This window comes from Nannospalax galili, unplaced genomic scaffold (assembly GCF_000622305.1).
Source record: "Nannospalax galili isolate Female #2095 unplaced genomic scaffold, S.galili_v1.0 scaffold286, whole genome shotgun sequence".
Lineage (NCBI taxonomy): Eukaryota > Metazoa > Chordata > Mammalia > Rodentia > Spalacidae > Nannospalax > Nannospalax galili.
Genome location: NW_008359442.1, coordinates 14,374,217 through 14,402,147, shown reverse-complemented (window position 1 = coordinate 14,402,147; position 27,931 = coordinate 14,374,217). Strand labels below are relative to the sequence as shown.

The window sequence follows — 27,931 nt, the reverse complement described above, 5'->3', positions numbered from 1 at the left end:
CAGTGGGCAGAACACACAGTGTGTTTGTAGGAGGGCTTGCCAGAGAGGAATGCTGGATCAGAGGTTGGCACAGAGAAGGAAGGCTCAGGTGGCCTGGCTCTAGGAAGGAGTACTGGCCCAGGCAGCAGCAGAGAAGGTCCATAGGAGCCACACAGAGGAGTGCAGACCTCAAGGGCCCCAATGGCTGAGAAGACCACAGAGGAACACCAGCTGTGGAATGAGGCTACACCTCAGGATGCTTCGGTAAGTAACCCTTGCCACCTTGGTCCTGGGGAGCGGTGTAGGATCGGACCTTTCCTTCCTTTGATCCTAATTCACCATCTGGATGCTAAGCCAAGTGGAAATGTGGCAGTAGGACCCTATCTTCTTGGTGTTGCCGGGAGGGGAGGAGAGCAGGTTCAGGAGCCAGGAGGCCCCTGAGATCACTTTCCAGCCCTTCTTCATGCTCCTAAAGGGAAAGGATGTTCTTGTGGGTGATTGGAATTGATTTCAAGTGTTCCAGTGAGCTCCCCAGCAACACACTCCCATGTAACAGAGACTTTCCTGAGGCATCTTTTGTCCATGTGATGGACAGGCCAAGAGTCTCAGTGGTAGAGTAATAGATTTGACAGGAGAGCAGACAGGAACATCAGAAGTCTATGGCTGCAGTCCTAAGATCTGGGAGAGAGCTAGAAACCACAGACAGGAGCTAAGTGGCCAAGAAGTGGAGGTACAAAGTTTACTTCCTCATTTAACAGAGAAATGTTTACTTGACAAGCAGCCTTTATTTGGGGAATGTGGGCAGGGCTTGAAGCAGAAGGGAAATAGATTCCCACTCCTCAGCTCCTACATCCCACCCACTTTCTAGAAAGCCCAGAATGAGATTTCCACACCCAATGCGGAGCCACAGCCCCCTGGGCTGGTCAGGCAAGGAACCCACCATTGCTGTCTGAATTCTCCATGGGGTAGATACCCATGAGGAAATGACTCCTACTAGCTGCTGCCTCTTGGAACTCTGATGCTCAGCACCCCTTGAATAGGATATAAAAACAGTGGTGACTTTGGGGACTTTTGCCCCTGCAGGTTACCACCACAGCTTAAGATATCCCATAGATAAAAATGCATGTGGTCCTGCCGTTCACTATTCCTCTTCTGCAATCCTGTTATTTTAGGTGTTCTGCAGTGTGGTCTGCCCCTAACAATTGTGGGGCTTGGAACAAATGCTTTATGTCTCCATATTTAAAAGCTATCAATCAGTCTAGAACTATTAAATAGTTTCCACCCTCTCACCTCAGCATGACTTCCTTACAATCTGGAAGGTTGGCTGTGAATTTAGAAATTCCAGGGTTTCTTGGAACAGCAGCCAGGATACGGAGATGCAGAAGAGCCAGCTTCTAGCCCATGCCATAGCCCATCTCCTTCTCTGCCTACCCAGTTCCACCTCACTCTACAAGGAACTCATATAAGGGTCATCCATTCTGTCCACTCACATTCTAGTCAGGCCTTCTACAGACAGATGCTCTGGATCTAGCTAACAGGTGCCCCCTTAAATGACATTGTGATCACTCAGGAAGATGGCCTAGGAGGAGGGATAGGTTCAGAACTGTCTGCACAGGAAATTCTGGCATTTAATACCAGGACTGGCAGGGACCATGGTCCACACACTCCTCACACCATGGGCAGGAATGGGGCCAGGAAAGCCTGAGCCTACAGCAGAGCTGGGTGAGATCTGGTCTGCATATGTCAACAGAAGTCCAGGGGTGTCCCCTAGGCCAGAGACAAACCCTTTTGGTCTCTGCCAGCCACAGTCCTCACTCAGCATATTCTCCCTTTGTGAGCTCTCCACTTGTCTGTGCTTCTGACTCAGGAATTTAATCAGAAGTTAATACAAGGAGAAATTACATTGTAGCTCAGCAGGAACTGAGCTGGTTACCTACAAATAAACCCACTTTTGCTTTTTTGGATGTCACCTGTCAAAAATTCAAATGATGTTCTGACAGTCATACTGATTAAAGTGTCAACCGAATAGATATTTAAGTATTTGAAAAATACAGAGAATTTGTCAAAACCTCAGAAGGAGTCTAACAAATCCTTCCTGGGTGCCAAGGAAAATATTTTAAAATGGAACAGAAGCCATCTCCAACCCAGACACGAATTTTTTTCTTCTGGAAGCTGAGCTTGTTTATGTGGATCCTGGAAGGTCAATCTCTCCATGATGGCTGGTGACGGTGGATTTGGGCCCTGTTCAACGGTAGACCTATCTTCCACTCTGTCCTTTCTGTCCCCTTGAGCCCCAGGGTCCTCACCCTCTCAAGCCACAACAACACAATAACTTGAGACCTCCCCACATTGTTCTAGACTATAACTCTCTGGCCTTTCTCCCATAGAGTCCCTCTACCCCTAAATCCAACCTGGTAATCCAACAGAAGCAGTTTCTGAACTAATTCCTATCTGACAACCAAGATCCCTCCTGCAGATATTTGATTAAAACTGAGAAACAGGCCTAAGGATATGGCTCTGTCAATAGAGTGCTTGCCTAGCCATGCCCTGAGTTTGATCCCCAGCACTGCATAAACTGAGTATGGTGGTACATGCTTATAATCCCAACACTGGAGAGATGGTGGCAGAAGTTCAAGGTCATCCTTGGCTACATAGTCAGTTTGAGGACAGCCTTGGCTACTTGAGACCATATCTCAAAAAACCAAAACCAAACAAACAAAAACAAGACAACAGGATGCAAATTAACCTAACTGAATTTCTGAGTAATTAATAGAATTAACTAGATGGTGTGGGTGGTATGGAAATGTTGAAGGAGAGCTAGGCTGCTAACCCACTCCCAGCAGCTGCCTGAGCCTGGATCTCTCCAGGAGCTCCACATGGATCTCAGAGGGTGCAGATCCTCTACCTCTCCTACCCCTACTTCTTCACCTGTTTTGGAGCATCTGAAGATAGGGTCAAGGTGGGACTAGAACTCAGGAATTCCCACTTACAAGCTCACTCCCTCAATTTGAAAACATTGTGAAATAGTTCAAATAAGCCCATCTACATAAGGAGCTCCCAACCTTCCACTTACCCATCATTAATTCCTTTCTCATGCTTTTACTGGATAATTTTGGTAAGAGTACAAACCTTGAATGTAAGTAGCTTCGGTGGGCAGTTTTTCATATTCTTCCAGCCCTCTGGAGACCACTCCCAGAAGGCCTGCTGCAGGCCGTGGGTGAGTCACCTCTGCCTATTTCTTTCCCATTGGCCTGCAATGTCCTTTTGAAAGACATATCCCTTCCCTCCACCGCTGTAGGGTGCAGTGGCAAAGAGAAAGAATTTAAACCTGCAGATGGTTGATACCTTTTAAAGCTACCAACCAATGCCATGAAGCACTGGTTTGAGGGCTGGGAATGTAGTTCAATTAGTAGGACGCACAGACCTTAGCACGCACAGAGCCTAGGCTCAATCCTGAGCACCACATAAACCAGGAGTGGTGGTACATACCTGTAATTCCAGCACTGGGGAGGTAGAGGCTAGAGGATCAGAAGTTCAAGGTCATCTTTGGTTGCTACAAAGACAGCACACTCCAGGCCAACCTGGGTTACATGAAACACTGCCTTAGAAAAAAGAAGGAGGAAGGAAGGAGGGAAGGAAGGAAGGAGGGAAGGAAGGAAGGAAGGAAGGAAGGAAGGAAGGAAGGAAGGAAGGAAGGAAGAAGGAAAAAGGAAAGGAAAGAGAAAGACTGGCTTGTTTGGTTTATATTCAAGGGCACCATCAGAGTTGGGGGCTTAGCTCAGTGGTAGAACACTCACCTAGTATGTTTGATGCCCTAGGTTTGATCCCCAACATTGCAAAAACAAAAATAAAATTCCAATAAAATATACCTCCATTTCAGAGAGTAGAACTGTATCACTAGAGGTGAAAAAGAATGGGGCAAAAGGGGATGGCGGGAGGTCAGGCATTCAAACACATATGGGAGAAATAAATTCTGGTATTCTATAGCACAGTGGAGTTGACATAACTTGCACCATTATTGTATAAAGACCAGAGGAGAAGAATCTGATGGTTTCCAACACACACAAAAACCAATAAATGGTCAAGGAGATGTAGGTCCTGATTACCCCATTTAATCACCATACATTGACTACGTATCACACTAGTGATCTCACTGTACGAATAAAAATGTACAATGAGACAATGAAAGAAAACACACAAACATGGCACTACTTCAACAATAAGAACATCATAGTCATGGTGGCAGTGTTGATGGTGGGGTGATGATAGTGGGGCTTCCTCTGAAATGTCCTCACAGCATTTTCTTCTCTTTAAATTTTTTTTTTACTTATTTTTATTTTATGTGTATGAGTGTCTTCCCTGCATGTATGCAGGTGCACCCATGCATGCAATGACTGCAGAAGTCAGAAGAGAGTGTCAGATCACCTGGAACTGGAGTCATGGATGGCTGTTAGCTTCCATGCGGATTCTGGGAGCCGAACCTGGGTCCTCTGCTGAACCATCTCTCCAGACCCCCACCCCCACCCCTGCCCCAGCATTTTCAATGGCTTTGTTGTACAAAATTCCTCATCAAAATAAGATACAATTTCCTGGGCTGATATCATCACAGATACCCAGGGTCAACTTGCTGCTGTCTGTCTGTCTGTCTATCTGTCTGTCTCACATGCTGTGTCTATTTAGCATTAGATGATATTAGACCATATACAGGGATGTGAAAGTCAAAGGCCAAGGGTTTTCAGGCTTCCAGCTCAGGTCTGCCCATTGGAGTCTGGCTATCATTCATCCTATGCTTCCTGGATTCAGGTGCACTAGCCTAGACTGAGGTTTTCTGGGGCCAGAGCAGTCCTGGAAAAGCCTCCCTGGAGGGTGGAGAGGATGTGCCCTCATCAATGCTCCTGTTTTCTGAGAGTCCTGGGGAACCACCTGAATGAGCCCTCCTACTGTCAGTGTGGGAGCTTAACCATGTTGTGAACAGCTGCCTGTGTCTCTTGGGTCCCCTCCTCCTGTCTTCTATTTCCTTAGTTGCCTCTGAAGGAGCTCCTCAGCTGTCATGTTCTCCAGCAGGTCCTCCAGGACAGTTTGTTCTCCTCTGAAAGTGACAACAGCTTATACTTCACCTACAGTGGCCAGTCCAACACACTGGAGGTCAGAAATCTCACCTACCAGGTAAGGGCACATGCCAGGGTTGGGGGTAGAAGGGTGGGAATGAAAAGGCGTAGAATGATAAGCCCAACCTGCAGCTCTCTAACCCCAAGACTGGAGTTCTGGCCACCCTGGGTGCAAACACCACCTGCAGCTGGAGGTGGGAGGCATGGAAAGAGATTGTCACAAGCCTCTTGTGAAGATGTTCAGGCTTACTATGAGGGCCTATGGGAAAGTCTCTAGAACTCTTAAGTTTCCATTTTGAAATAATTTTAGACTTTGAAAAAAGTAACAAAGGGGCCAGTGAAATGGCTCAGTCAGTAAAGTGCCTACTACGCAAGCCTCATAAACTCATGAGGACCTAAGTTCCAATCCCCAACACCCACGTAAGAAAAAAAAATGGGCAGGGCAGCACCTGTTTGTAATCCCAGGACTAGGAAAACAGAACCAGATGGATCCCTGGATCTTACTGGCCAGCAGCCTAGCTTAATCAGTGAGTTCCAGGTTCAGCAAGAGAGCAGATCTCAAAAATAAGGTAGAAAGCAGTTGAGGAAGACACCAGCATTGGCCTCTAGCCTCCATATGCATGTGCACATACAGATGTGCACACATGCATTCACAACTACACACACACATCTGTAGGAACATAGACATACATCCACACACAAAAGCAACAAAATTTAGTGTTTCCATATATCCTTTGCCTAATTCCCCTTAAAGTTAACAAACTATGTCGTGTAATTACCAAAACTAAGAAATTAACAATGTGTTATTAACTAAACTACAGACTTTATTGAGATTGTATCCATTTATGTCCATCTATCTTTGTAAAATGTATTGTCCCTGTTGCTAATAAAACATCCAAAGGCTATTGTGGGAAGTTCTTGGGAATGTCCTGGTTAGATTCAGGGGCCATATACTGCCCAGGTATGTACATCATGGTAAGGCCTGGGATGATGAACTTCAGAGTCCCAAACTGGCCTTAGAGCAAGCTGATGAGCCACACTGTAACCTTTCCCTGCTCTGCCACATATGATCTGTGCAACCTTGAGTAAGTTCCTTAACTGTTCTGAACCTTGTCTATGAAATGGAGACCATGGGACATCCCATGATATATGCTTGCAATGAAGAGCGAATGGGATAATGATACAGAGATTATCATAATGCCTTACAGGTGGTAAACTTTTATATGTTTGTTTGTTTATTTGTTTGTTTGAGACAGGGTCTCACTATGTAGCCATGGCTGGCCTGGAACTCCCTCTGTAGACCAGGATGACCTCGAACTCACAGAAATCCACCTGCCTCTGCTTCTGCCTCCCAAGTGCTGGGAGCCACCATACCCAGCCTTAGGTAGCAAACTCTCAATAACTATTTTCTGTTATTGCATATGCTTTCTGATCCCCTTAGCTCTAGACTTCAACAGGATGATGGGGCCTCACTGCCATGTTTGGTAGGACTTGTGTGTGGGGTGCCTCAAGATCTACAGTGCGGTATCAGCAGTGCGGTATCTCCTGTGGGAGGACACAGAACACAGGAGAGCGAATAGAAGCTGGTAAAGCAAGCCTTCTGAGAAACCTTCCATTGTCTCTCCACAGGTGGACATGGCCTCCCAGGTGCCTTGGTTCGAGCAGCTGGCTCAGTTCAAGATACCTTGGATGTCTCATGCCAGCCAAGACGCCTGCGATCTGGGTATCCAGAACCTGAGCTTCAAAGTGAGAAGTGGACAGATGCTGGCCATCATAGGGAGCTCAGGTATCAACACAGACCATGGTGGGACAATGGCTTCTACCCCCTGGAATGCAGAACAGCCTTCAGACATGGATGCTGCTTACAGAACTCTTTGCTGATGAGTAATACAGCAGAATTCTGGGTCAGACAGACCAGCTCACATGCCAACTCCTGCAGCCAGTAGCTCATGGATGTTGCTGCTGTCATGAACCTTGAGCATGCCTCTGTTCCACCTGAAGGTGTAGCCACAGCCCCTGTCTTCGTTTAATACCGGGACAGAGACAGGGTCACTTTAGAACATGATGTTCTTTTCAGGGACTCCTCCAGCCACAGGGTGCTTGCTCAGGTCGTTCCACTAAGCCAGAGCAGGTTCATGGTCAGACAATGACTCGGCAGGGCCCCGCCACTGCTGTCCCCTTCACAGTCCTGGAGCAACCTTCAACCACGTGCAAAAAGCCAGATTCTTGGAGAGTCACTTCCACAGACCAAATCTGAAATTATAGAACAGGGGACAAGGACCTTGGAAAACACTTCGATTTCCTTATTTTTTCCCAGTTTGCTCCCTACCAGCTTGGACGCTTTTTTTTCTTTCTTTCTTTCTTTCTTTTTTTTTCAGTCTTTTTGAGACTGGTTTTCCCTGTAGCCTCAGCTGACCTGGAACTCGCTATGTAGACCAGGATAGCTCGGATCTTACAGAGATCTGCCTGCCTCTGCCTCCTGAGTGTTGGGATTAAAGGCGTGCGCTACCACGCCCAGCCCTGGAAGCAGCCTTAAAGGAAGATTTTCATATCATCTAGTCCCCAATACTTCTAGAGTGTCCTTTTGCACATGTGTGCACCTGTATGTGCACACACACACACACACACACACACACACTTTCATTTAATAATAGGTCTCCTAAAGACATTTAATGTAGAGCTAGATTTTGAACTTGAACTTGGTGGTTCTTCCTGGGACATATTTACCCAGTATTAAAGAGAGCACTTTATACCTTTTAATTAATCATTTCCAGAGGTAGAGATTGCTCAATATTTTGGACATCTGTTCCAAACTTTTATGCTCTTCTGATAGAGGGTTGTTTATTGTCTAACCAAAGATCAAATGAGCTATGATATGCAAACGCACTTTGTAACTGAAACAACATGTACACTCATTCAGTCCCTCCTACCCTGGCCCTGACCCTGTGATTCTGACCTAAACAAGAAAAAAGTATTTTGATCCATAATGTCTGGTAGTTTTCTTGTGTTTTCTGAATTGAGATGTACAGAGCATTCCTTGGAGTCATAATAGTGAGCACACTTGATTTCTATATCCCTCTAGCCAACAGCATCCCTGATTTGTGGGCGAGGAAAGTGAAGTTCAGAGAGGCTGAGCAGAAATCACATTGGATAATATCTAGGTTCAGCATTGCTTGGGTTAGGTTTACTTGACTGAAATTATTGAAATAATTTTTTAGAAATGTTTATCCTTTATACCTATTTTTAAATTTTATTTATTTGTATTTTATGTATATGAGTGTTTTGCCTGAATGTATGTTAAGTGCACTGTGTGTATGTAATGCCTGTGGAGGCCAGAAGAGGGAGTCAGATACCGTGGAACTAGAGTTACAGACAATTGTTAGCCACCGTGCAGGTGCTGGGAATTCTACCTGGGTCCTCTACAAGAATAGTCAGTACTCTTAACTGCTGAGCCATTTCTCCAGCACCCCCATTATAGTTCTTGTGGCTTTTAGCACATACACATACCTGCATACACATATATGGAATGCTGGTCATAAGTTTTAAAAGCCAGCTTCAGTCATTTAGCTTCTATAAAATCAGCAATGCAAAAAGTGTTTTCCAATTCATGAAATTACTGGTGAGGAGATGGCAGCCACTTTACAAGAGTCTTGAAGATCCATTTTCTGTTTTGTTTTTTCTCCTGGTTCAGGAGAACCTATCCAAATGCATAAGCACTCTCTGTTGGAAAGGCTGCCTACACCTCTTACCACAAACTTTGCTTAGGAAATATGGTCTTCCTGCCCTCTAACTGGGTATCCCCTGGTCCCTGTGAAAGTTGGCAAAGTCTCCTGCACTCGCAGAGCCTGGAGCCAATGTTTGAGGCTGAATAGGGAGCAGGACTGAGACCTCCCTCTCTGGTCTCTCCCTGGGATATTTTGTTCTAAATAATTTTTCAGAAAGCTTTCATGAGGCACATCTAGGAGGCGGCATGTGAGCTGTTTCCACTCCAAGCCTATGGCCAGTAAGCAAGAGAACCACATGCAAAAGCCTCTGGGCTTCTGGCTTTTGTACTGGGTGCTGTGGGACGGCTGCAGGCAGCATGTGACACATGACAAGGAGGATTCGTCATCTCCTGTCTACTGACCTTTGCCTTGTTTTTAAAAAAAAGTTGAATGTTTGCCTTCCAAAAAAGACTATATAGTAAGGAAAACAAAACTTCATGTAAGAAACTTGAACAGAACTTGTCTCCAGCTCTGTGGTAAAAAGTGTTGTCCAAGATTGAACCCAAATTATATTCAGTTTGAACAGTTATAAGATAAAAAGGCTCATCAAATACTTTTGGAAACTAGATCTAATATGATGCTCACTTCTCCAAATTAATAGTAACTGATATGTCATTCAGAAGCAGAAGGTGTTAACTTGAGGGCAAAGGGTTTTTTGTTTTTGTTTTTGTTTTTCCTTTTTATTTTTTTGTCTGAGATGGTTTCCCTGTAGCCCCAGCTGGCCTGGAATTCACTATGTAGACCAGGCTGGCCTTGAACTCACAGAGATTCACCTGCTTCTGCCTCCCGAGTGCTGGGATTAAAGGCGAGCACCACCACACCCAGCCCTTGTCCTTTTATTTTTAAGACAGAATAGACTACTGATAAGAAAAGAGAGAAGAGGGGCTAGAGAGATGGCTCAGCGGTTAAGGGCACTGGCTGGTCTTGCAGAGGACCCGGGTTCCATTCCCAGCACCCACATGGCAGCCTACAACTGTCCTAACTCCAGTTCCAGGGGATCCAATGCTCTCTTCTGACCTCCATGGGCATTGCATGACACGGGTGCACTTACATACATGCAAGCAATATACTCATACACATAAAATAAAAATAATAAAGTATATTTTTAAAAATGACAGAAAGATATAGGCACATCAGGAACCTGTGTGTCACGGCACTTAACATCATTTCCATATCTATTATCTATCTTATTTTTAATCCCATACTTTGCAGAGTAGGTTGTGGGTTTGCATTCTTAAAAGACACCCTATGAGGGGCTGGAGAGATGGCTCAGCGGTTAAGAACACTGGTTGTTCTTGCAGAAGACCCGGGTTCAAATCCCAGCACCCACATGGCAGCTAACGACTGTCCGTAACTCTAGTCCCAGGGTATCTGACAGCCTCTTCTGACCTCCGAGGGCATTGCACCACAGGGGTGCACTTACCTACATGTAGGCAATACATAGATACACATAAAATAAAAATAATAAATAAAAGTTTTTAAAAATTTTTAAAAAACACCCTGTGAATGCTCCAAAGTAGTCGTTCCCACAAATAATGAATAATGAGATGTTGCTGACCCAACATCACAAGTACCTACACTTCATAATGTAAGGAACTTCAGCATTACTTGGGGGGAAAGTGCATTGGTTAGCAGTGAGAGGTGACAAGTGCTTCAGGCACAGCAGGCATGTGGCAGTCCATACTCCAATCTTCTCTTATGTTGACCTAGTGTCAATGTGTCCCCATGCTCTAAAAAGCCTACAAATTGGTTGTAGAAGAAAATCCTGAGGATACCCTCATTGGGTCTCGGAGCAGAGTCATGTTTCCTGGAGCTTGGTCAGTTCTGCAGAGCGGTCCAGAAGCTGCAGAATGTGTGGTGACAGCTGCTGGACTGTCCCCGGGTAGTTCCACCATCAAGAATGTCCCTGGTGGCTTTCCAGGCTGTGGGAGAGACTCACTGCTAGACGTCATCACTGGCCGGGACCACGGTGGCAAGATGACGTCAGGCCAAATCTGGATCAACGGGCAACCCAGCACGCCCCAGTTGGTGAGGAAGAGTGTGGCCCACGTGCGCCAGCACGACCAGCTGCTCCCCAATCTGACTGTCAAGGAGACCCTGGCCTTCGTTGCCCAGATGCGCCTGCCCAGAACCTTCTCTCAGGCTCAGCGAGACAAAAGGGTAACTAACTGGCTAGGTGGTGGTCCCCGGGGTCTGACAAGCCAATATCCTTGCTTTTCCAGCCCTTCCCTGCTTTCCCTCAAGCCCCAGCCCAGCTGGAGTTCAAGCAACCCAGCTCAACATGCCGTATGCTTAGCCAGGAAGCCTCTCAGCTTAGATGGGTTCCCTTCGGGGCACTAGTCAAGTGCATGATGAGTGTTTATTTGTGCAAGAGTTTCCTGTATTCCGAGTGGGCGAGGCCAACTAGCTGATCCCTAGTACCCAGCCCTATTTGCACTCCATGGCCAGTGCTCTGCAAGGTGAATCTGCTCAGAACCTGGGGCAGAATCAGGGGGACCAGCACCGCTGGGAAGATAGAGTGCTGGAGCCACCTTCCTCCAGCTCCAAGACCATAGCAGAGGAGCGGGTGTTTCTGTACTTTGGTTCAAATAAGTGTAGCCCTGGGGTGCCAGTAACGCTCAGCTCCCGGTCCTCAGGTGGAGGATGTGATTGCGGAGCTGCGGCTGCGGCAGTGTGCCAATACCCGAGTGGGCAACACCTACGTTCGTGGGGTGTCTGGGGGCGAGCGCCGCAGAGTGAGCATTGGGGTGCAGCTTCTATGGAACCCAGGTGAGGGCTGGGAACTGGCGGGGTGAGGGGCCTGAGCCAGCGCCCTATCGGGCTTGGCACCAGGCTCCCTATGTGATATCGGCAGGAATCCTCATCTTGGATGAACCCACCTCTGGCCTAGACAGCTTCACGGCCCACAACCTGGTGAGAACCTTGTCCCGCCTGGCCAAAGGCAACAGACTCGTTCTCATCTCCCTCCACCAGCCTCGGTCGGACATCTTCCGACTATTTGACCTGGTCCTTCTGATGACATCAGGCACCCCCATCTATTTGGGGGCTGCACAACACATGGTCCATTACTTCACAGAAATCGGTCACCCCTGTCCCCGATACAGCAACCCTGCTGACTTCTATGGTGAGTAAACAAGGCCAGTGGCCTGTGACAGGGGTGCACCCCCCCCAAATTACCATAAACAACAAAATACTTATGGAGAAGACCCAGGGGAGACATTGTGATGCAGTTGGGTGAGAAGGAAGCAGAAGGGGGTAGTGGTGTACAGGGTGGAGAACTGGTCTGTTTGTTGGGGTCAAATGCTGGGTGTGAGGACATGAAATAATCTGAAGAATCATCCCTGCTATGCAGGACAGGTTAGGAAAGGATGGGGCTCTGCAGATGGAGGGGTGTAATTCAGGTCTTTGACTGGTTTTTACAACTGTGGCCTTTATACAGACACTGTAGGAAACAGGATATTTTAGAGTCAGAACCATCAGTGGATCTTAAAACTGTGCCCTTGCCCTTATGCTCCCCAGAGGCAGGAAGTCTGCTAGGGTGAATAGGCCCAGGGCAGGGGCTGCTTAGGGCTTATATTGGCCTTAGCCAACAAATCTCTGGATGTGAACACTAGCCAGCCAGTCACTGACCTGCCTTTCTTTTGGGTCCCTGAACACTCAGAATATTGTACATAGGGTACCATAAAACACTTCTTTCATTCATGGGGAGCAGTGGCCTTTTCAAGGCATCTGCCTGGAAAGCATCACTCAAGAGTGTTAAGGAATGGCTGCTGAATACTACTCAATTGTACCAGCAGCTGCTCAGTGACCTAGGTTCTTTCCAGGATGGTAAAGTGTGGCAAGGAGCTCACCAATAGACCTGGTAACAAAGACCAGTTCTTTGAAGGCATACACTAAGTCCCAAAGTGTCAACCTCCAGAGTGTCTCCTGCTTTACCCTCACTCCTCTGTCAGGCTAAGGCCAGCTCCATCTTCGCACAGGAGAAGACTGGAGCTGAAAGAACTCAACGGCTTGCCTGCTGTGGTGGCACAGCTATGGGGAGATATATGTGGGAGCCCTCAGCCTTGACTCTGGCCATGCTGCCCACACTGGCTCCTGACCCTGTCCTGTGCAATCATGTGCTCAATGAACTCACATAGAAGTCACCCTTCCTCCCTGAACTCAGTGCTCAGGTGTCATCCTGGCTTCCAGCCCATCTGTCATTCTCTGGCCAATGTCCTCAGATAAGAGGGCAAAGGACAGCTGCCAACCTACTGCAGGAGAAAATTTGAAGTAAGCCTGGAGACAAGCTATCAGAAGTCAAACACCCATGGCAAACTTGAAAACTTTTCCTTTTCCTTTTGTGCTATTATTTGGGGGAAGTAAAGGTGGAGGTCCTTACCTGGGGCAGGTGGACCTCACCAGTGTGGGGTGCAGGAGCTGCTCACATGAGGCTGGGGGGTGCCTAGCAAATGTGATGTTTGATCTATATAGTCTTCACAGTGAAAACATGGTTTATAAGGTCCCTTCTACAAGTGATCTTGTCTTGTGATATGTAATGAAACAGAAGGGAAGAGGAGAGAGGTGAAAAGATTCCCAGCCATGCACAGTCCTGGGAGTATAGGAAGGCCCCAGTTGTGACTGATGGGATTGGCATTTTCTGGCATTATGAGGACACTGGAGGGCAAAGAACAGTGAGAGGAAGACTGTGGGGTGAGGCTGCCAGATCCTATCCTGATGCAGGGTGGTATCCTCTGGGATTCAGGAGGTGGTTCTCCCAGTGGCCTGGCTCCCCAGCTGGGTGGGCTGTTCCTGCTTTCCCCACTCCATGTACTTGGCTGGTCTTCAGCATCCTCCCAGCAAATGTGTTTCTTCTGCCTAGGCCTGACCCCTTGAGCAGCCAAATTATGAATTCATAGCAACAGAAAAATTACATACAGCTGAAGTCAGAGCCAGACATAACTGTGATGAGGTGTCTAGCCCAGAATGCTCCGCTCTACTTTGGGATGTCCCTGTGATGAGCCTGTGGGGCAGAAAGTGAGCCAGAGCGTTTGCCATTGACCACTTTATGATCCATAGCCCTCTCCTGAGGCGTCTACACAGTTGATCAGTCCAGATAAGGCAAAGGACCAGGTCTCTGACGATTGCTTAATGGTTCCCTCTTGGAGGCTGAGAAGCAAGTACTAGGGACCAGGTTGCCTATGGCTCTGCATCCTCTACTTACAGTGGACTTGACCAGCATCGACAGGCACAGCAAAGAACAGGAAATGGCCACTATGGAGAAGGTTCGATCACTTGCAGCCTTGTTTCTAGAAAAAGTGCGAGGCTTTGATGACTTTTTGTGGAAAGCAGAGGCAAAGGAACTTGACATGGGCATGTGTGCAATCAGGTACAGTGGGTCAGTGGCTGGAGTGGGAGACCCCTGTGGTGGGCCCTCAAAGTAACCACATACTGTTTCCCAACAGCCACACCGTCCCGCAGGATACCAACTGCAGGACTTCCACTGAGCTGCCTGGGGGGATGCAGCAGTTTGCCACCCTGATTCGGTAATTCTCAGTCATCTGTCCCCGACCCTCTAATACCTCTGAGTATCACATTAAGCCATTTCTATCCAAAGTGAATTTGAGAGAGGAATTGAGAGGTGGAATTGTCTGAAAACCAGAGTCCCCAAGACCAGTACAACCCTCCCGTGACACAGAACACTCCTGTTGTTCCTTGGCTCTAAACAAAATAAAATCACCTCAGTGGCAATGATCATGGAAGTAGCCATGTAAGTCATGTGAGAAACTCAGACAATAAGAGAATCTGACCTGGGAAGGGAAGAGCCCCTGCTGCACCATGTGCAAAGAAAGCCAGGCACACCTGCTCTGCACTGTCTTTATAGTGTGTCTCTGGCTGGACAGAGACATTTTAATATTTAAGTGGAATCAGTCTCTATGTACTAGTCAGTAACCAGCTTTTCTTTTAAGATTTATTTTATTTTATTTTTATGTGTGTGTGTGTCTGCGTGTGGATATGTGCACATGAGTATAGTGCCCTTGGAGGCCAGAAAAGGGCATCCGATTCCCTGGAGCTGGAGTTATAGGTGGTTATAAGCCTCCTGATGTGGGTGCAGTCCTCTACAAGAGCAGCAAGTACTCTAAACCACTAAGCCATCCTCCAGCCCCCAGTAACCTGCTTTTAAAACCTAGAGTCATGTCTCCATCTCCCCTCTGGTTATAGCACTCCAGCTTAGCCCTACTTCATTTAGTCCAGTCTATCTTGATGGTCCCCTTATCTGGGGGCTTTTGTCATCACAAGTCACATTGTGGCCAACATCTTTATAACTTGATTGATTTTTCCCTCAGCACAATTTCTGAAGTAGAGTCATCAGTAATGATAAAAGTAATAATCATTGCTGGGTGTGGTGGTGAACGCCTAGAATCCCAACACTGGGGAGGAGATGAGGTAGGAGGATCTCCAGCTATCCCCATTTTATAGATGAGAAAATGAAGCTTCTGGAGATTACCTGACATTCCTAAGGTCATAAGAATTTGCATATTGTTCCTTTGACACTTCTGTTTTTTTCTTTTTCTCTTTTTTTTTTTTTTTTTTTTTGTCTTTTTGAAGCAGGGTCTCCCTGTAGCCCCAGCTGAACTGGAACTCACTATGTAGACCAGGCTGGCCTTGAACTCACAGAGATCCACCTGCCTCTGCCCCCTGAGTGCTGGGACTACAGGCATGCGCCACCACACCCAGCTGTTTTTTTTCTTTTTTAAAAAATTTTATTATTTTTATTTTATGTGTATGAGTGTATTGCCTGCATATAGGTAAGTGCACCCATGTCACACAATGCCCGCGAGGATAGAAGAGGCCGTTGGGTCCCCTGGAACTGGAGTTACAGACAGTTGTTAGCTGCCATGTGTCTTCTGTAAGAACAACCAGTGTTCTTAACTGCTGAGCCATCACTCCAGCCCATGTTTTTTTCTTTTTTTAAGTCGTCAGATTTCCAATGACTTCCGGGACCTGCCAACCCTGCTCATTCATGGGGCAGAGGCCTGCCTGATGTCCCTCATCATCAGCTTCCTTTACTATGGCCGTGATTCCAAGCAACTCGCCTTTGGGGACACAACAGCCCTCCTGTTCATGATTGGAGCACTCATTCCTTTCAACGTGATTCTGGATGTTGTCTCCAAATGTGAGTATCATGTGCTATACTGACCAGACCATGGGGCAGCCAGGCAGGTAACATCAGCCACTCTCTGAGCTGGTCCAAAGCTGACCTCTGTGCTTCTTTTTTAAAAAAATATTTTATTTATTATTTAATGTGTATGAGTGTATTGCCTGCATGTATGTGAGTGCACCCGTATCATGCAATGCCGCGGAAGTCAGAAGAGGGCCTCGGATTCCCCTGGAACTGGAGTTAAGAACGGTTTGTAGCTGCCATGTGGATGCTGGGAATCGAACCTGGGTCCTCTGCAAGAGCAGTCAGCGCTTTCAACCTCTGAGCCATCTCTCTATGCCCCTCTGTGCTTCTTGAAGCACCTAAGGACAATGACTTTGTGGAATCATTTCATCATGATTGTGAAATAAATGACAGAAATTGTTTTTAAAGTTTGCACAGTAATATTAATATGCAAATGAAAGCAAATCAAGGTGTATTAGTCCTTCCTGCTAGAGCAGAATTTATGCTTGACTGTAGCTCATTACTATTCCTGGAGAATAGTAATATGAACATCTGGATGACTTCACCACGCCTGCAGTTTAAAAAGTATAGGAGGGGGCCATTGTGGTGGCACACGCCTATAATCCCAGCACTTGGGAGGCAGAGGCAGGTGGATCTCTGTGAGTTCAAGGCCAGCCTGGTCTACATCATGAGTTCCAGAACAGCTGGGGCTACAGGGAGACCCTATCTCAAAAAGACAAAAAAAAAAAAAAAAAAAAAAAAAAAAAAAGCAAAGTAAGTGCTGGAGAGATGGCTCAGTTGTTAAGAGCACTGGCTGCTTTTGCGAAAAGACCCAGGTTCGGTTCCCAGCACTCACAGAGCAGCTAACAACCATCTGTAACTCTAGTTCCAGGTGATCTGGTGCATCTTCTGGACATTGCACACGTGGATGCACTTATATACATGCAGGCAAAAACACTCATATACATACCATATACATAAGAAAAGGGAAATTTAAAAAGTATAAGAAGAAATCTAAAAGTATAACTACTGATGTTTTTTTCCAGTGCTGGGAATTGAACGTATGGCTTTGTGCATGCTGGGCAAGTGCTCTACCACTGAGCAACATGCCCAACCTCACACCCCTGCTTTCTATTAATCAGAAACACTGTAGATGACTTTCACTCCTTCATTCCCTTCTCTCCCCATTTTTAGGTCATTCAGAGAGGGCGATGCTGTTCTATGAGCTGGAGGATGGGTTGTACACTGCTGGTCCATATTTCTTTGCCAAGGTGACTGGTCAGGGTTATGAGTGGGCATAGGGTGAAGAAAGTCACAGGGCATTGCACAGACATTGCAGCAAAGTGTTTTGAGGAATACCAGATTATACATTATTTGTGATGTCAGATACCACATCCTCTAGGAGGGTTTCAAACACTTGCTATGCACCGAACAGTCCCCAGAGGGGCCAGAGCTGTGAATCAAGTGTGGTATGTTTCTGAACCTAAAGAGGAAGAAGTGGGCAACACCAAGCACTTTAGTTCTCCAGAGCCCAGGAAGAGGAGGTTCAGAGAGGTTAAATGGCTCTTCTAAGGCCACACATCTACTAGATCTGGACAGCAAGGGTGGGGAACTCTAGCCAGGTCTTAGCAGAGCATCTATCAGCTGCCTCCCTGGGGCAACAACTCTGAGCTGCTCCTGTATGGGGAATCAGGAGGGAATTCAGATTTCTGCGTCTTATCTGCCACACTGTCCTTCACCTAGAGGGAATGCTGATATCCTGAGGGTTGCCACCACAAACATCTTCAGATAATGGCAAACGTAAGTGTTGGTGTCATGTCTTAGTGGAGGACTGTGCTTTGCAGATCCTAGGGGAGCTACCAGAGCACTGTGCCTATGTCATCATCTACGGGATGCCCATCTACTGGCTAACTAACCTGCGGCCGGGCATCGAGCCCTTCCTGCTACACTTCCTGCTCCTGTGGCTGGTGGTCTTCTGCTGCAGGACCATGGCCTTGGCTGCTGCTGCCATGCTGCCCACCTTCCACATGTCCTCCTTCATCTGCAATGCTCTCTACAACTCCTTCTACCTAACTGGGGGCTTCATGATCAACCTGAACAACCTGTGGATAGGTGAGGCTTACTCCCTCTTGCTCACCAAGCATCTGTAGGCCTCCATGACTGGTTAGGTCTTTGCTAGAGGTGGACATTGATCAATTAGTTCCACTCTATGCCTTTGCCAGCTGTCCTGGAGGCTTATGGATGGATGATACTTTCTCACAGCCCTCACCTCTCCCCACACGTCACCCTGGCACTGCCCTCCAGATTCACCAGTGAGCCAGACCAATCTTACCTCCTTTTTGAAATGTCCCTTGGGCTCTACCCAGTCCTGGCCCTCATCACCAAACCCTGGGCCATCAGGATAGTCTAGGCTCTGTGAAGTTGAGCCTTCTTGGTGCACCCCTCAGCAGAGTGACCTTTTCTAAGGGACAGGTTACAGAAGCTGTTTTGTTCAAAGCCTTTCAAGATAGCTGGCCTTCTCGTGCTTCCTGGCTAGCTCTTGTGAAGCCCCAGCAGCCCCCCTTTCACTTTAGAGTCTATTGTGCCTCTTCTCTGCGTTCACCAAAGCCCACCTTTGGTATTCTTTCCTCCATAGCTTTCCTGACAGCTGGGCAGGGCTTTCTACCTCTTCTCTCCCAGGATAGTGCTCCACAGGGTCAGGGATGTCCCTGGAGGGCTGCTGAGTGGTCTACTAAGATGAGCACATGCAACCTAAGGAAGTGAGCCTAGAATTGCTAGGGATCCAACGGGGGGTCACCCTTCACCCCTTGGCCACCCCAGCCCAAATCCATGTCCCCAGCTGTGACCCTTGCCCCCTTTGCTCTTTTGTCCTCTCTTGTCTCTGTGATCCTCAGGACTCATTTCTGGTCACAGCCAGCACAGCCCCTCTCTCCAACAGAAGCTTCCACTTTTAGGCAGGGTACTGATGCCAGGCAGACCACTGGGATCCTGTGAATAACCCCGCTCTTGCTGTTCCCAGCACCTGCGTGGATTTCCAAGATATCCTTCCTTCGGTGGTGCTTTGCTGGGCTGATGAAGATTCAGTTTAATGGGTATCCTTACTTGACGCAAATCGGCAACATCACCTACTCAGTGCCTGGGGATAAAGTAAGTAGCAAAGGGTGGGGATTCTAAATTCAAGTGCAACCAAGGGGAGAGCATCCTTGTGAGCTCACTGAGTGTCTGTGTCTCCAGCTGGTCAGTGCCATGGACCTGAACTCAGAACCACTCTACGCCATCTACTTCATTGTCATTTGTATCAGCGGCGGCTTCATGTTCCTGTACTATCTGTCCTTGAGGTTCATCAAACAGAAGTCAAGTTGGGACTGGTAACGCCCACTGGTGGGACCCTTTGTCTGCAGTTGCTCCTCCTGAGGAGCCCCTTCCCAAGGCCCCTCAGGGCAATCAGACAGATGCTCAGCTGCTTCCACCCCACGGTGCTGCAGTGGCACAGGTCAGCCACAGGATGGCAGTAGAATAAAGACGGTTGAAAAGGATTTCTGATCACTGGCCAGAGCCTGTGGCTGAAGGGAGAAAACGGATTCTTGGTGGCACCTGCAATGTTGCTAATTTATTTCTTTGACTATGTTTTTATACAAGCAACCCAGTTTAGGATGGGAACAAATTAGGTGTGAATTGAGTGGCCAGGCATGCAGAAATTGCTGGAACCCAGAGTGGATGATGGCTTAATAGCTAGCAAAATGCTTAGCTTCATCTTCCAGTGTCCTTGTGTCCTGTGTTAAGCCACTCTCAATACGGAAGGCGACGTAAAACATACAAGTGAGATACCATCTCGTCTTTCTGCATGGAGACACAGACTCCAAAAACCAAAGTGAACAATTAAACATTTATCGAGCATCTACTCCGTGGTAGGGGTGGTACAAAGCATGTTATGTGAATGCTGTCATTAATTTTCAGAACAACCCATTGAGGCAAGCAGCATCCCATTTTATAGGTGAGGACACTGAGGCAAAGTCAAATTTAGTTTTCCATGGTCACATAGTTGCTTTTTCATAGAGCCAGAAAAAGCTTTGAGGCCTTTAGGAGTTAGGGAGAAAAAGGTCAGACCTTTGAAGCCCAAGATGCCTCCAGAAACAGTTTATAGAGATTGTGTCAGCTCAGCCCAGCTAGGCTTTACAGTTGCATCCCACTGGCTGTCTGGGTCTCAGGACCAGCTCTGAACCTTTCATAATGGCCAAGGGAGAGGATGGATTGCTGCACACCCAGACTGCAGTCTTCATGCCTGTGTTGTGTACTGCTTGACCCAAAACAGGTGCACAGAGGTGGCAGGGGATTGCTTCCAAAGGAAGAGCCTGGAACCTAAAGAAACATAGGTGAGGGTGTTCAGAGCCAAGGGCAAATGTTCTCCACCAGTTCCTTAGGCCCTGGCGGTGTCCAGCACGGTCCCTGGCCAGCAACATGGTATCATTGGGAGCTGGTGAGACAGGCAGATCCCAGGCCTCCTGCCCAGACCCACAGACTCAGAATCTGTGTTTTTAGATTCTCCCAGGGATTTGGATGCATATTCCAGTGTGAGGCGCAGTCCCATAGCATGCCATCCTTTCACAATTCACCCTTCACATTCAGGGAATTTACAGTCACATTGCCAAATCCAACAGAGATTCAGGAAGTGTTCTGACAATGTCCTCCTCCACCCAGAGCAGAGTTCGGTGAGGGTCATGGTTCTTTGATCTCCTTTGGTTTGGAACAGCTCCTCAATGCTCCTGACTTTCTAGGATAGCTTGATTTGTGTTGGACTGATATATTTTCATGATTAAATCCAGGCTGGGTACCTTTGGTGGGATATCCAGGAACGGTGCTGTTTTTTCCTAACGTGTCCCATCAGGTGGCACTTGGTTTCTACATGTCCCTGCTCATGTTCACTTTGGTCACCTGGTTGAAGTCCGGCCTTCCAGATTCTTCCCAGTCTCTATGTTCCCTCCTTCATAATGAGTAAACATTTTGAATGTAGGTATTTGGAAACTGTGAATTGATCATTCCGTATCACACTTTCCATTTATTCGTTTTGCTATTGCTATAAATTATATATTTGTGGAATTTCATTTTACAGAGTTATAATCCATTACCATCATTAATTTTAATGCTCAAATTGTCCCTGATTTTGCCAGTGGGATCCCTCAGGCTGCATCATTTTTTTTTTTTTAAAAGACAGTCTCCCTTTAACCTCAGCTGGCCTGGAACTCCCTATGTAGACCAGGCTGGCCTCTCAGAGATCCACCTGCTTCTGCTTCTGCTTCCCAGGTGCTAGGATTAAAGGTGTGCACTACACCTGGCCTTCTGCATTTTAAAAATCATGTTCCTGTGATTGAGGACTTTGTGATACCACAAAATGTTTCAGGTTCATCTTGAATTTTCCCATGCTAGTTCTGGAATTGGTTATTTGTCTGAAGAATCTTGTGATGGCTAATCTTGTTCTCATGCAAGGGAACAGGGAACCTTGATGAAGAAGGTCCTCCACCAGATTGGCCTGTGGCCGTATCTGTGGGGGCATTTTCTTGGTTGTTAATTGATGTGGGTGGGCCCAGCCCACTGTGGGAGGTATCTGTGGGCAGGTGGGCCTAGAGCCTGGAAGTGAGCCAGTAAGTAATGTTCCTCCATGGTCTAGTTCTTCAGGCCCTGCTTTGGCTTCTCTCAATGATGGACTGTAATCTGTATTCAAATAAACCCTTTCCTCCCCAAGGTGCTTTTGGGCAGTGTTTATCACAACACAAACCAAACTAGAACAAATTTTGATTCTTTTTAGTGGGAAATGATAGATCTGAGTATTGAATCTGCTGGGCATCACGGCTCCCAATGAAGAGTACATGAGTGCATGTGTGTACTCATGGCCATTGTTGCATATGAGTTCATGTAGATAGTATCTTGTTCCCATCTAGAGCTGACTCTATTGTAGTTTTCCTTCTTCTGTTTTGGAGAAAACTGACTTCTTAGTCTCTCATCTGATTAATCCTGCTTGTAGCCTACCTATCAATGCCTTTCAGTGTGGACTTCCTCCTCACTCTACACGTAGAACTGTCCCTGCATTCACAGAGCTCCCTCCTTAGCCTATTCTACACCCCTTCCCCAGCTCTACCCACTCTGTTGTGGTTACCCAGTGTCTTTAGGCCTGGATGGAGATGGAGGACAGAGGAAGAGGACACTGGTGTTTCTCACATTTGCCAGGTGATTTTGGCATGCAATGAAGGTTGACATTCACTGAGAGGTATCATCTGACTTGGTGTAAGTTTGCCACTCAGGATGCTCCGATACCCAGAAAGAAGGGGCAGGAAGTAAAGGCACTGAGGCGAGTGATGCCGAAATTCAGGCAGGTGCTGGTTCTTGGGGGCTTTCCTTAGAGCAGGCTTTTCTCCATCCTAGCCACCCACACAGAGGCCAAGTGTGGATCCTCACCAAGACTGATTTGTGGGTTGTTTAAAGTGTTTGCTGGATTTGACCTGAGGCTATGGCTTGCAGACTTGATTAGGTTTTGAAAACTTCATTTTAAGCCCCCCAATTCAATTTGTGATAATGACGGGAGGATTGTAATGAAATGGAAAATAATTACCTACATTGACTCAAATACTTCTTGATGTGATTTTTTTTTAAACTGCTTTTCTTCCTATAAAGATTATTTAAGACACAATCTTGCCCTGGGTTGGACCAGTCTATACAGGTAGATCTTGTTATTTGCTTTTGTTTTTTCCTCCAATTTTTCTTTAAAAAATTTCTCTTAATCTCAGATTAAACAACTCATAGCAGAGATACTGAAATCTACATTAAACCCAAGTGCTAACAGACCTGGGGCCAGGGGTTCTTCTAAGACTCAAATCAGTCAATGGCAAACAAGCTTAGCACAGTATGAGGAACCAGCTTCCTTAGGGCAGACTCACCATGAGGTGCAGGCCAGGAGCCAGTTGCAGAGCAAGTGAGCGAGGCACAGCAAGAGGTGGGCATTTTACTGGCTGTCCTCTGTGTATTTGAACAACACAGCCAATGCTCATGCCTGGAGGACAGGAGCCTTATTTGCAAATAGTTTATGTTAATCTCAACTCACTGCCATTTGTTTGATAAATTGGTTCTTCATCTAAAGTGGCCTGGGCAGAGGCTTGGGTATGTAGCTTAGTGGTACACAAGGTGCTTAAGGAAGTTAGAAGTCTTAAGTTTAAGCCCAAACACCAAAACCCCAAACCAACCATGGCCATGGTCTAGAGGCACCTCCAGTGTCCCTGTCACCTGAGGCAGCTCTGGCAGGGAGGGCAGGCAAGCAGGTGGGGTACAGCTTGTGCTCTGCTGGCAGTTGAGAGAGGAATGAGCAGTGTTAGCAGCTAGTAATTAAAATGGTATCATTTAAACAGTGAGTGGAGATTTTCTAGTACGTACCAACTCTCCTTGCTTGCTAGGCAACAGTGCTCATATTTATTGCTTGTAGGGTTATGTTTTTACAAAATTGAAGTATGCTTGTTTCCCCAAACTGCTAAACAGCTCTGCTGCTCCTTGCTAAAAAGTAAGCTCGTTATTTCTGTTAATTCCACTGCTACAGCAGACTCCTTGCACTCTGCCTGAGCTCAGACTGGGGAGGTCTGACTTTTCAAGGCCACCTGTCTCCCGACAACAACAAATATCTGAGATCATGAACTTACTCTGCTTGCAGTTCTAGAGATTTCAAATCATGATCGGTTGGCCTCATTGTTAAGTGTTTTATGCAAGTGGGTTCTGAAGAACACCCTCTTAGAGTGTGATCCCAGACCAGTCTTAGCTCTAGGGCACACAAAGGAGGTCAAAGGGAAGTATGTGGGAAGAAACTGTCCAGTGTGCACACATCAGACATCTCAGAAACAACACAGCTTGCAAGAGGGAAACATGGTTTGAACCTCCATTTGACTCATTCAGTGAGGCTTATCGCACACCCACTTGGTAGGTCTGCAGAGCATTGTTAGCACAGAAACAGGCAAAGAATGTTCAGTATCTGCCCAGGGGCTGGGTTAGTGAAGACACCACAAACGGGTCTCGGTCCCCAACCACTGTGGCAAGCACTTGCAGGGTCAAAGGCTTTTGCTTTATCTGGATCTGATGTGTCTTTATGCAAAAAAGAAAAGGGAAACGCCTGTTTGGGATTTGCTAATGCAGCCATTTTCTTTATTTGTACTAAGGCTGCATAATGTGGGCTTTGTAAAGTCTGCTGGCCTGAAAGCAGGATACATTTCTAATGGAAACACTCCCACGCATGATTGTACAACAGCAAAGCGATGAATTACTGTGATTTTGGACCCCCTGCCGTTATCAGTTCCACCATACTTGAGATGTTGCTTTCATTTAGAAATACTACAAATATTGTTTTTTTGGAAAGGCAAATATTAAATGGAAATTGTGCTCAAAGACATGAGAAAAAGCACGCAGAGTATACACACTGCAGACTGAAATAAATTATACCAGGAAGAACAATTTGCAACATAAAGCTTCCTTATAATTTACTGGACCTCCTAAACTTGATTATACCGCCACTGGGTATTGGATTAAATGGAAAAAAAATATTCTTAAAGTGTCCAGAAACTCAGAACACTTGTATTAATGTGAAAGGTGTTTTGTTTAACAGTTTAAGAGTCTAATTTGACTTTTAACTGACTTTAAACTGGACTGCCTCATTTTGTATTCTCATAGGAAGAGACTTTTTCCAAAAGTCCTGGCCATGAGATTTATTGCTGTGAACCTGAACAAATCCACTTCTAAGTTTTCCTACCATGAAAATCAGGCAAGAGAGGTGTCGACACAGTAGTGGGTTCTCGGTGCCCAGTACTAACCATATAGATGCTATGGAACCTCACTACAATTCCATTTAATGTGATCCTGCAGGTCTGAGGACACAAACTATTTGATCAACAGGCAATCCTGAGAGTTCAGTCAGAAGGCAATGCTTGAGGTGTGTGCAGTGCAGCCAGGAGAGATGATACCGATGATGGAGTATTACTGAAAAGGATGCAGGTGTGGGAGACCCTGTGTGTGGAGTTCTAAGATCTCTCTGGCACTTGAATAATCCTCCATTTCATGTGTCAATTTATCATATATCCAAACTTTCATTTCTTGCCAACTTTATCCCTTAGAAATTTTAAGTGACTGCTTATCCTTAAAAACAGCTAAGTGCTCTTAACCCCTGCGCCATCTCTCACCCATATGGCGGCTGCGAATCATCCTTAACTCCAGTTCCAGGGAGTCTGAAGCCCTCCTCAGTATTGCATGACATGGGTGCACTCACATGCAGGCAATACATTCATACACATAAAATAAAAATAATTAAAATATTAAAACAAAAAACAGCTAAGTGCTTACCTCATTGGCTCTCCACAACAAACTAGACATTTATTTAACAAGGAAATTCTAGGTCTAATAGGTCACCACACAACTTTAAAAAAATTCAAGACTCAGGGGCTGAATGGTAGTGACATATGGGTTGTCCCAGGAGCATGCATACTTCTTGGCCCCTTCCCATTAACCTTCCATTTGTGCCTCTGCAGGAAGACACATCTACAAGACGCAGTTATGAGCACTGGCTGCTCTTGCAAAGGACTCAGGTTCAGTTCCCAGCACCTACAAGCCAAGTAATGGGCATTCTTGCTATAGACCAAGGAGAACTGGAGAGAGAAGGCACAAGTCTGTTTGGGGATGCAATCTGTGTGTTCTCAACTTGGTTATTATAAAGAAACACATCCCTTGTTTCACAGATACTACTGTGCCTTGGTGATTGGGGCTCCAAAGCTCACAGAATTTCGAAAGCTTTCACTCTTTCTAAAGAAGGTGATGTTTGTCATAGCTGTCAGAAAGGTTCAGAGACCCGGTACCAAAGCACCCAGGATTCAGCATCTTGTTACTCTAAAGTGCCTTACAACATAAATAATGATGCATTGCTCTGAAGAAACAACACACCAAGAAAAATAAGGAGGAGGCTGAAAATATGATAAACTTGGTCAAGGGAATGAAGGAAGACAAAGAAAAACATCAGGAACAGACTGCCAGACACGATCTGTCCTCCCCAAGAACTTCTAAGTTTGAGTCCAGGCAAAAATAAGTCTTTAAAGAGTAACAAACATTCAGACCTTGAATCTCAAAAAAACAAAAACAAAAAACGTTTTGAGATGGCTTGGCATCATCATGTAAATATCTGATGATAAAAAAATTGTAACTCACAGATATTTCACATATACTTTATTCAAAGAAATTCACAGGCAAATTAAATGGTTTATGGTACATGAGCATAATTACATACAGAATATCGTACTTTCCAAAAATTTACAGTGACAAACTTACTTTTTAGAATTAGCTACTCTGTTAGCACTACTTATTTCAATACAGATATTACTTAGAAAGCATAAGTCCATCTGGAATATACAATTATATTACGTTAAATATTAATAATCAAAAGGGGGAAAATATAGTGACCCAGTAGTCCATTTTAAACATATATTCAAATGGGGACTTTTCAGCTATTTCATTTGTACAGCATCCACATATCACTTCATGTAAATAAGATTTTACCTCTAGTTTTCCAAAGATGACTGTGAATTCCAGATTATGCTCCAAGATTATACCTCATTTTAAAGATGCATTAATAAACATCAGTGAAATTCAGCTCGACTAAGTTAGGTTGGCATGATTGCAAAACTAGGGCCAGCTTTAGTGAAGTCACTGGTGACATGTGTACCAAAGTGAGGCTCTTGGCAAGCCAGACAACAGCAAAACTACATGTGTAGGTTGTGCACCTTGTCAGACCACAGAAGCAACCTCCACTGTGTCTTCCAGGCAGGACTCCACACTAGTGGAGCCTCAAGCTGAATGGTAGTGACATACGCTTGTCCCAGGAGCATGCACACTTCTTGGCCCCTTCCCATTAACCTTCCATTTGTGCCTCTGCAGGAAGACACATCCACAAGACGCAGGTTAACGCACAAAAAGACGCACAAAAGTCTTGCCCCGTGGCAAGGTCTCCTCTTGATGTCAGATGAGGGAACGAAGCTGGCATAAAGCGGAGTAGCAAACACCAAATTCAAATGTATGAGGAATAGAATTGGGGGCAATTCTCAAACAAAACATTTTGGGGGTAATTAATCACTTCATCTACAAACAGGGCAATATTCCAATCTAAGTTAGAAATGGCAAGCCACCTCAACTACCTTAAATATGTTTTTATGTAATGACTTGCAATTAGAGTCTAACAAGCACAAGGGACAATATGGTGAACAGCATCTATTTTTAAATTTGATTCCAAAAAGGTTACACCTGATCTCATATGAAACTGTGTATTTTTGGGTAATGAGTCCAAAGTAGAGGGTACAGCCTGTACTAATAAAATCCTAAAATCATAAAGAAAGTCATGACAAGATACAATTTTAGAAGCTTCTATGAAGAGAAGCCCGTGGAAACCACTGTGGTAGAGAGAAGTGGGTCAGGAGTATGGAGGAGCCCACAGGCACTGGTAAATAGCACCCCGGCTAAGGGCGAGCTACAGCCTGTGGTCTCAGCTTCTCCCTGTAACATGAGCAATGCTGGGTTTGAAGACTCTTGGTGTTGGCATTTTAGACAATTAGAGGAAAGTGCTGGATCCCACACACACGTAAGAGGGTAACACCCTAGAATATTAAGCACTAGAAAGCTCATTTTACTTAGCTACGTGTCAAATAAGAGAAATTCCCTGGAAAGTTAAGGTCTTGCATTTCAGAAAACTTAAAGATGCTGCCAATTTTAGAAAAAAACAAAAAAGAGCATAGTGACTAAGTATATAAGCTTATTAGCAATAGTGCCACAGTGTATTTTACAAATTAAAAAAATGCATAAGCCAGCACTCGGGAGGCAGAGACAGGCGGATCTCTGTGAGTTCAAGGCCAGCCTGGTCTACATAGTGAGTTCCA

The 27,931-nt window shown here is 45.9% G+C and overlaps 1 protein-coding gene across 4 annotated transcripts; it reads left to right on the top strand.

Moving 5' to 3' along the window:
• The first annotated feature begins 86 nt into the window (after positions 1-86).
• On the top strand, positions 87-27,931 carry Abcg8 (ATP binding cassette subfamily G member 8). Of its 4 annotated transcripts, none has more exons than XM_029558618.1 (14): positions 87-243; positions 5,044-5,145; positions 6,717-6,873; positions 10,773-11,011; positions 11,488-11,620; positions 11,706-11,975; positions 14,057-14,219; positions 14,296-14,376; positions 15,808-16,007; positions 17,190-17,266; positions 17,840-18,107; positions 19,015-19,142; positions 19,230-19,363; positions 25,544-27,931. In XM_029558618.1, exons 1-14 carry the CDS (start codon positions 181-183, stop codon positions 25,629-25,631), a joined length of 2,103 nt encoding a protein of 700 aa, XP_029414478.1. In that variant the 5' UTR covers positions 87-180; the 3' UTR covers positions 25,632-27,931. The 4 variants fall into 4 exon arrangements, with proteins under 4 accessions (XP_029414478.1, XP_029414477.1, XP_008821309.1 ...); XM_029558617.1 differs by having other exon boundaries at positions 5,041-5,145; XM_008823087.2 differs by lacking the exon at positions 25,544-27,931 and having other exon boundaries at positions 91-243; positions 19,230-21,738.

Coding starts and splice junctions, on each gene's coding strand:
- Abcg8 (XM_029558617.1), top strand. CDS start 181: ATGGCTGAGAAGACCACAGAGGAACACCAGCTGTGGAATGAGGCTACA. Junction 244..5,040: donor CTACACCTCAGGATGCTTCG/GTAAGTAACCCT, acceptor CATGTTCTCCAG/CAGGTCCTCCAGGACAGTTT. Junction 19,364..25,543: donor CAGAAGTCAAGTTGGGACTG/GTAACGCCCACT, acceptor GTGCCTCTGCAG/GAAGACACATCTACAAGACG.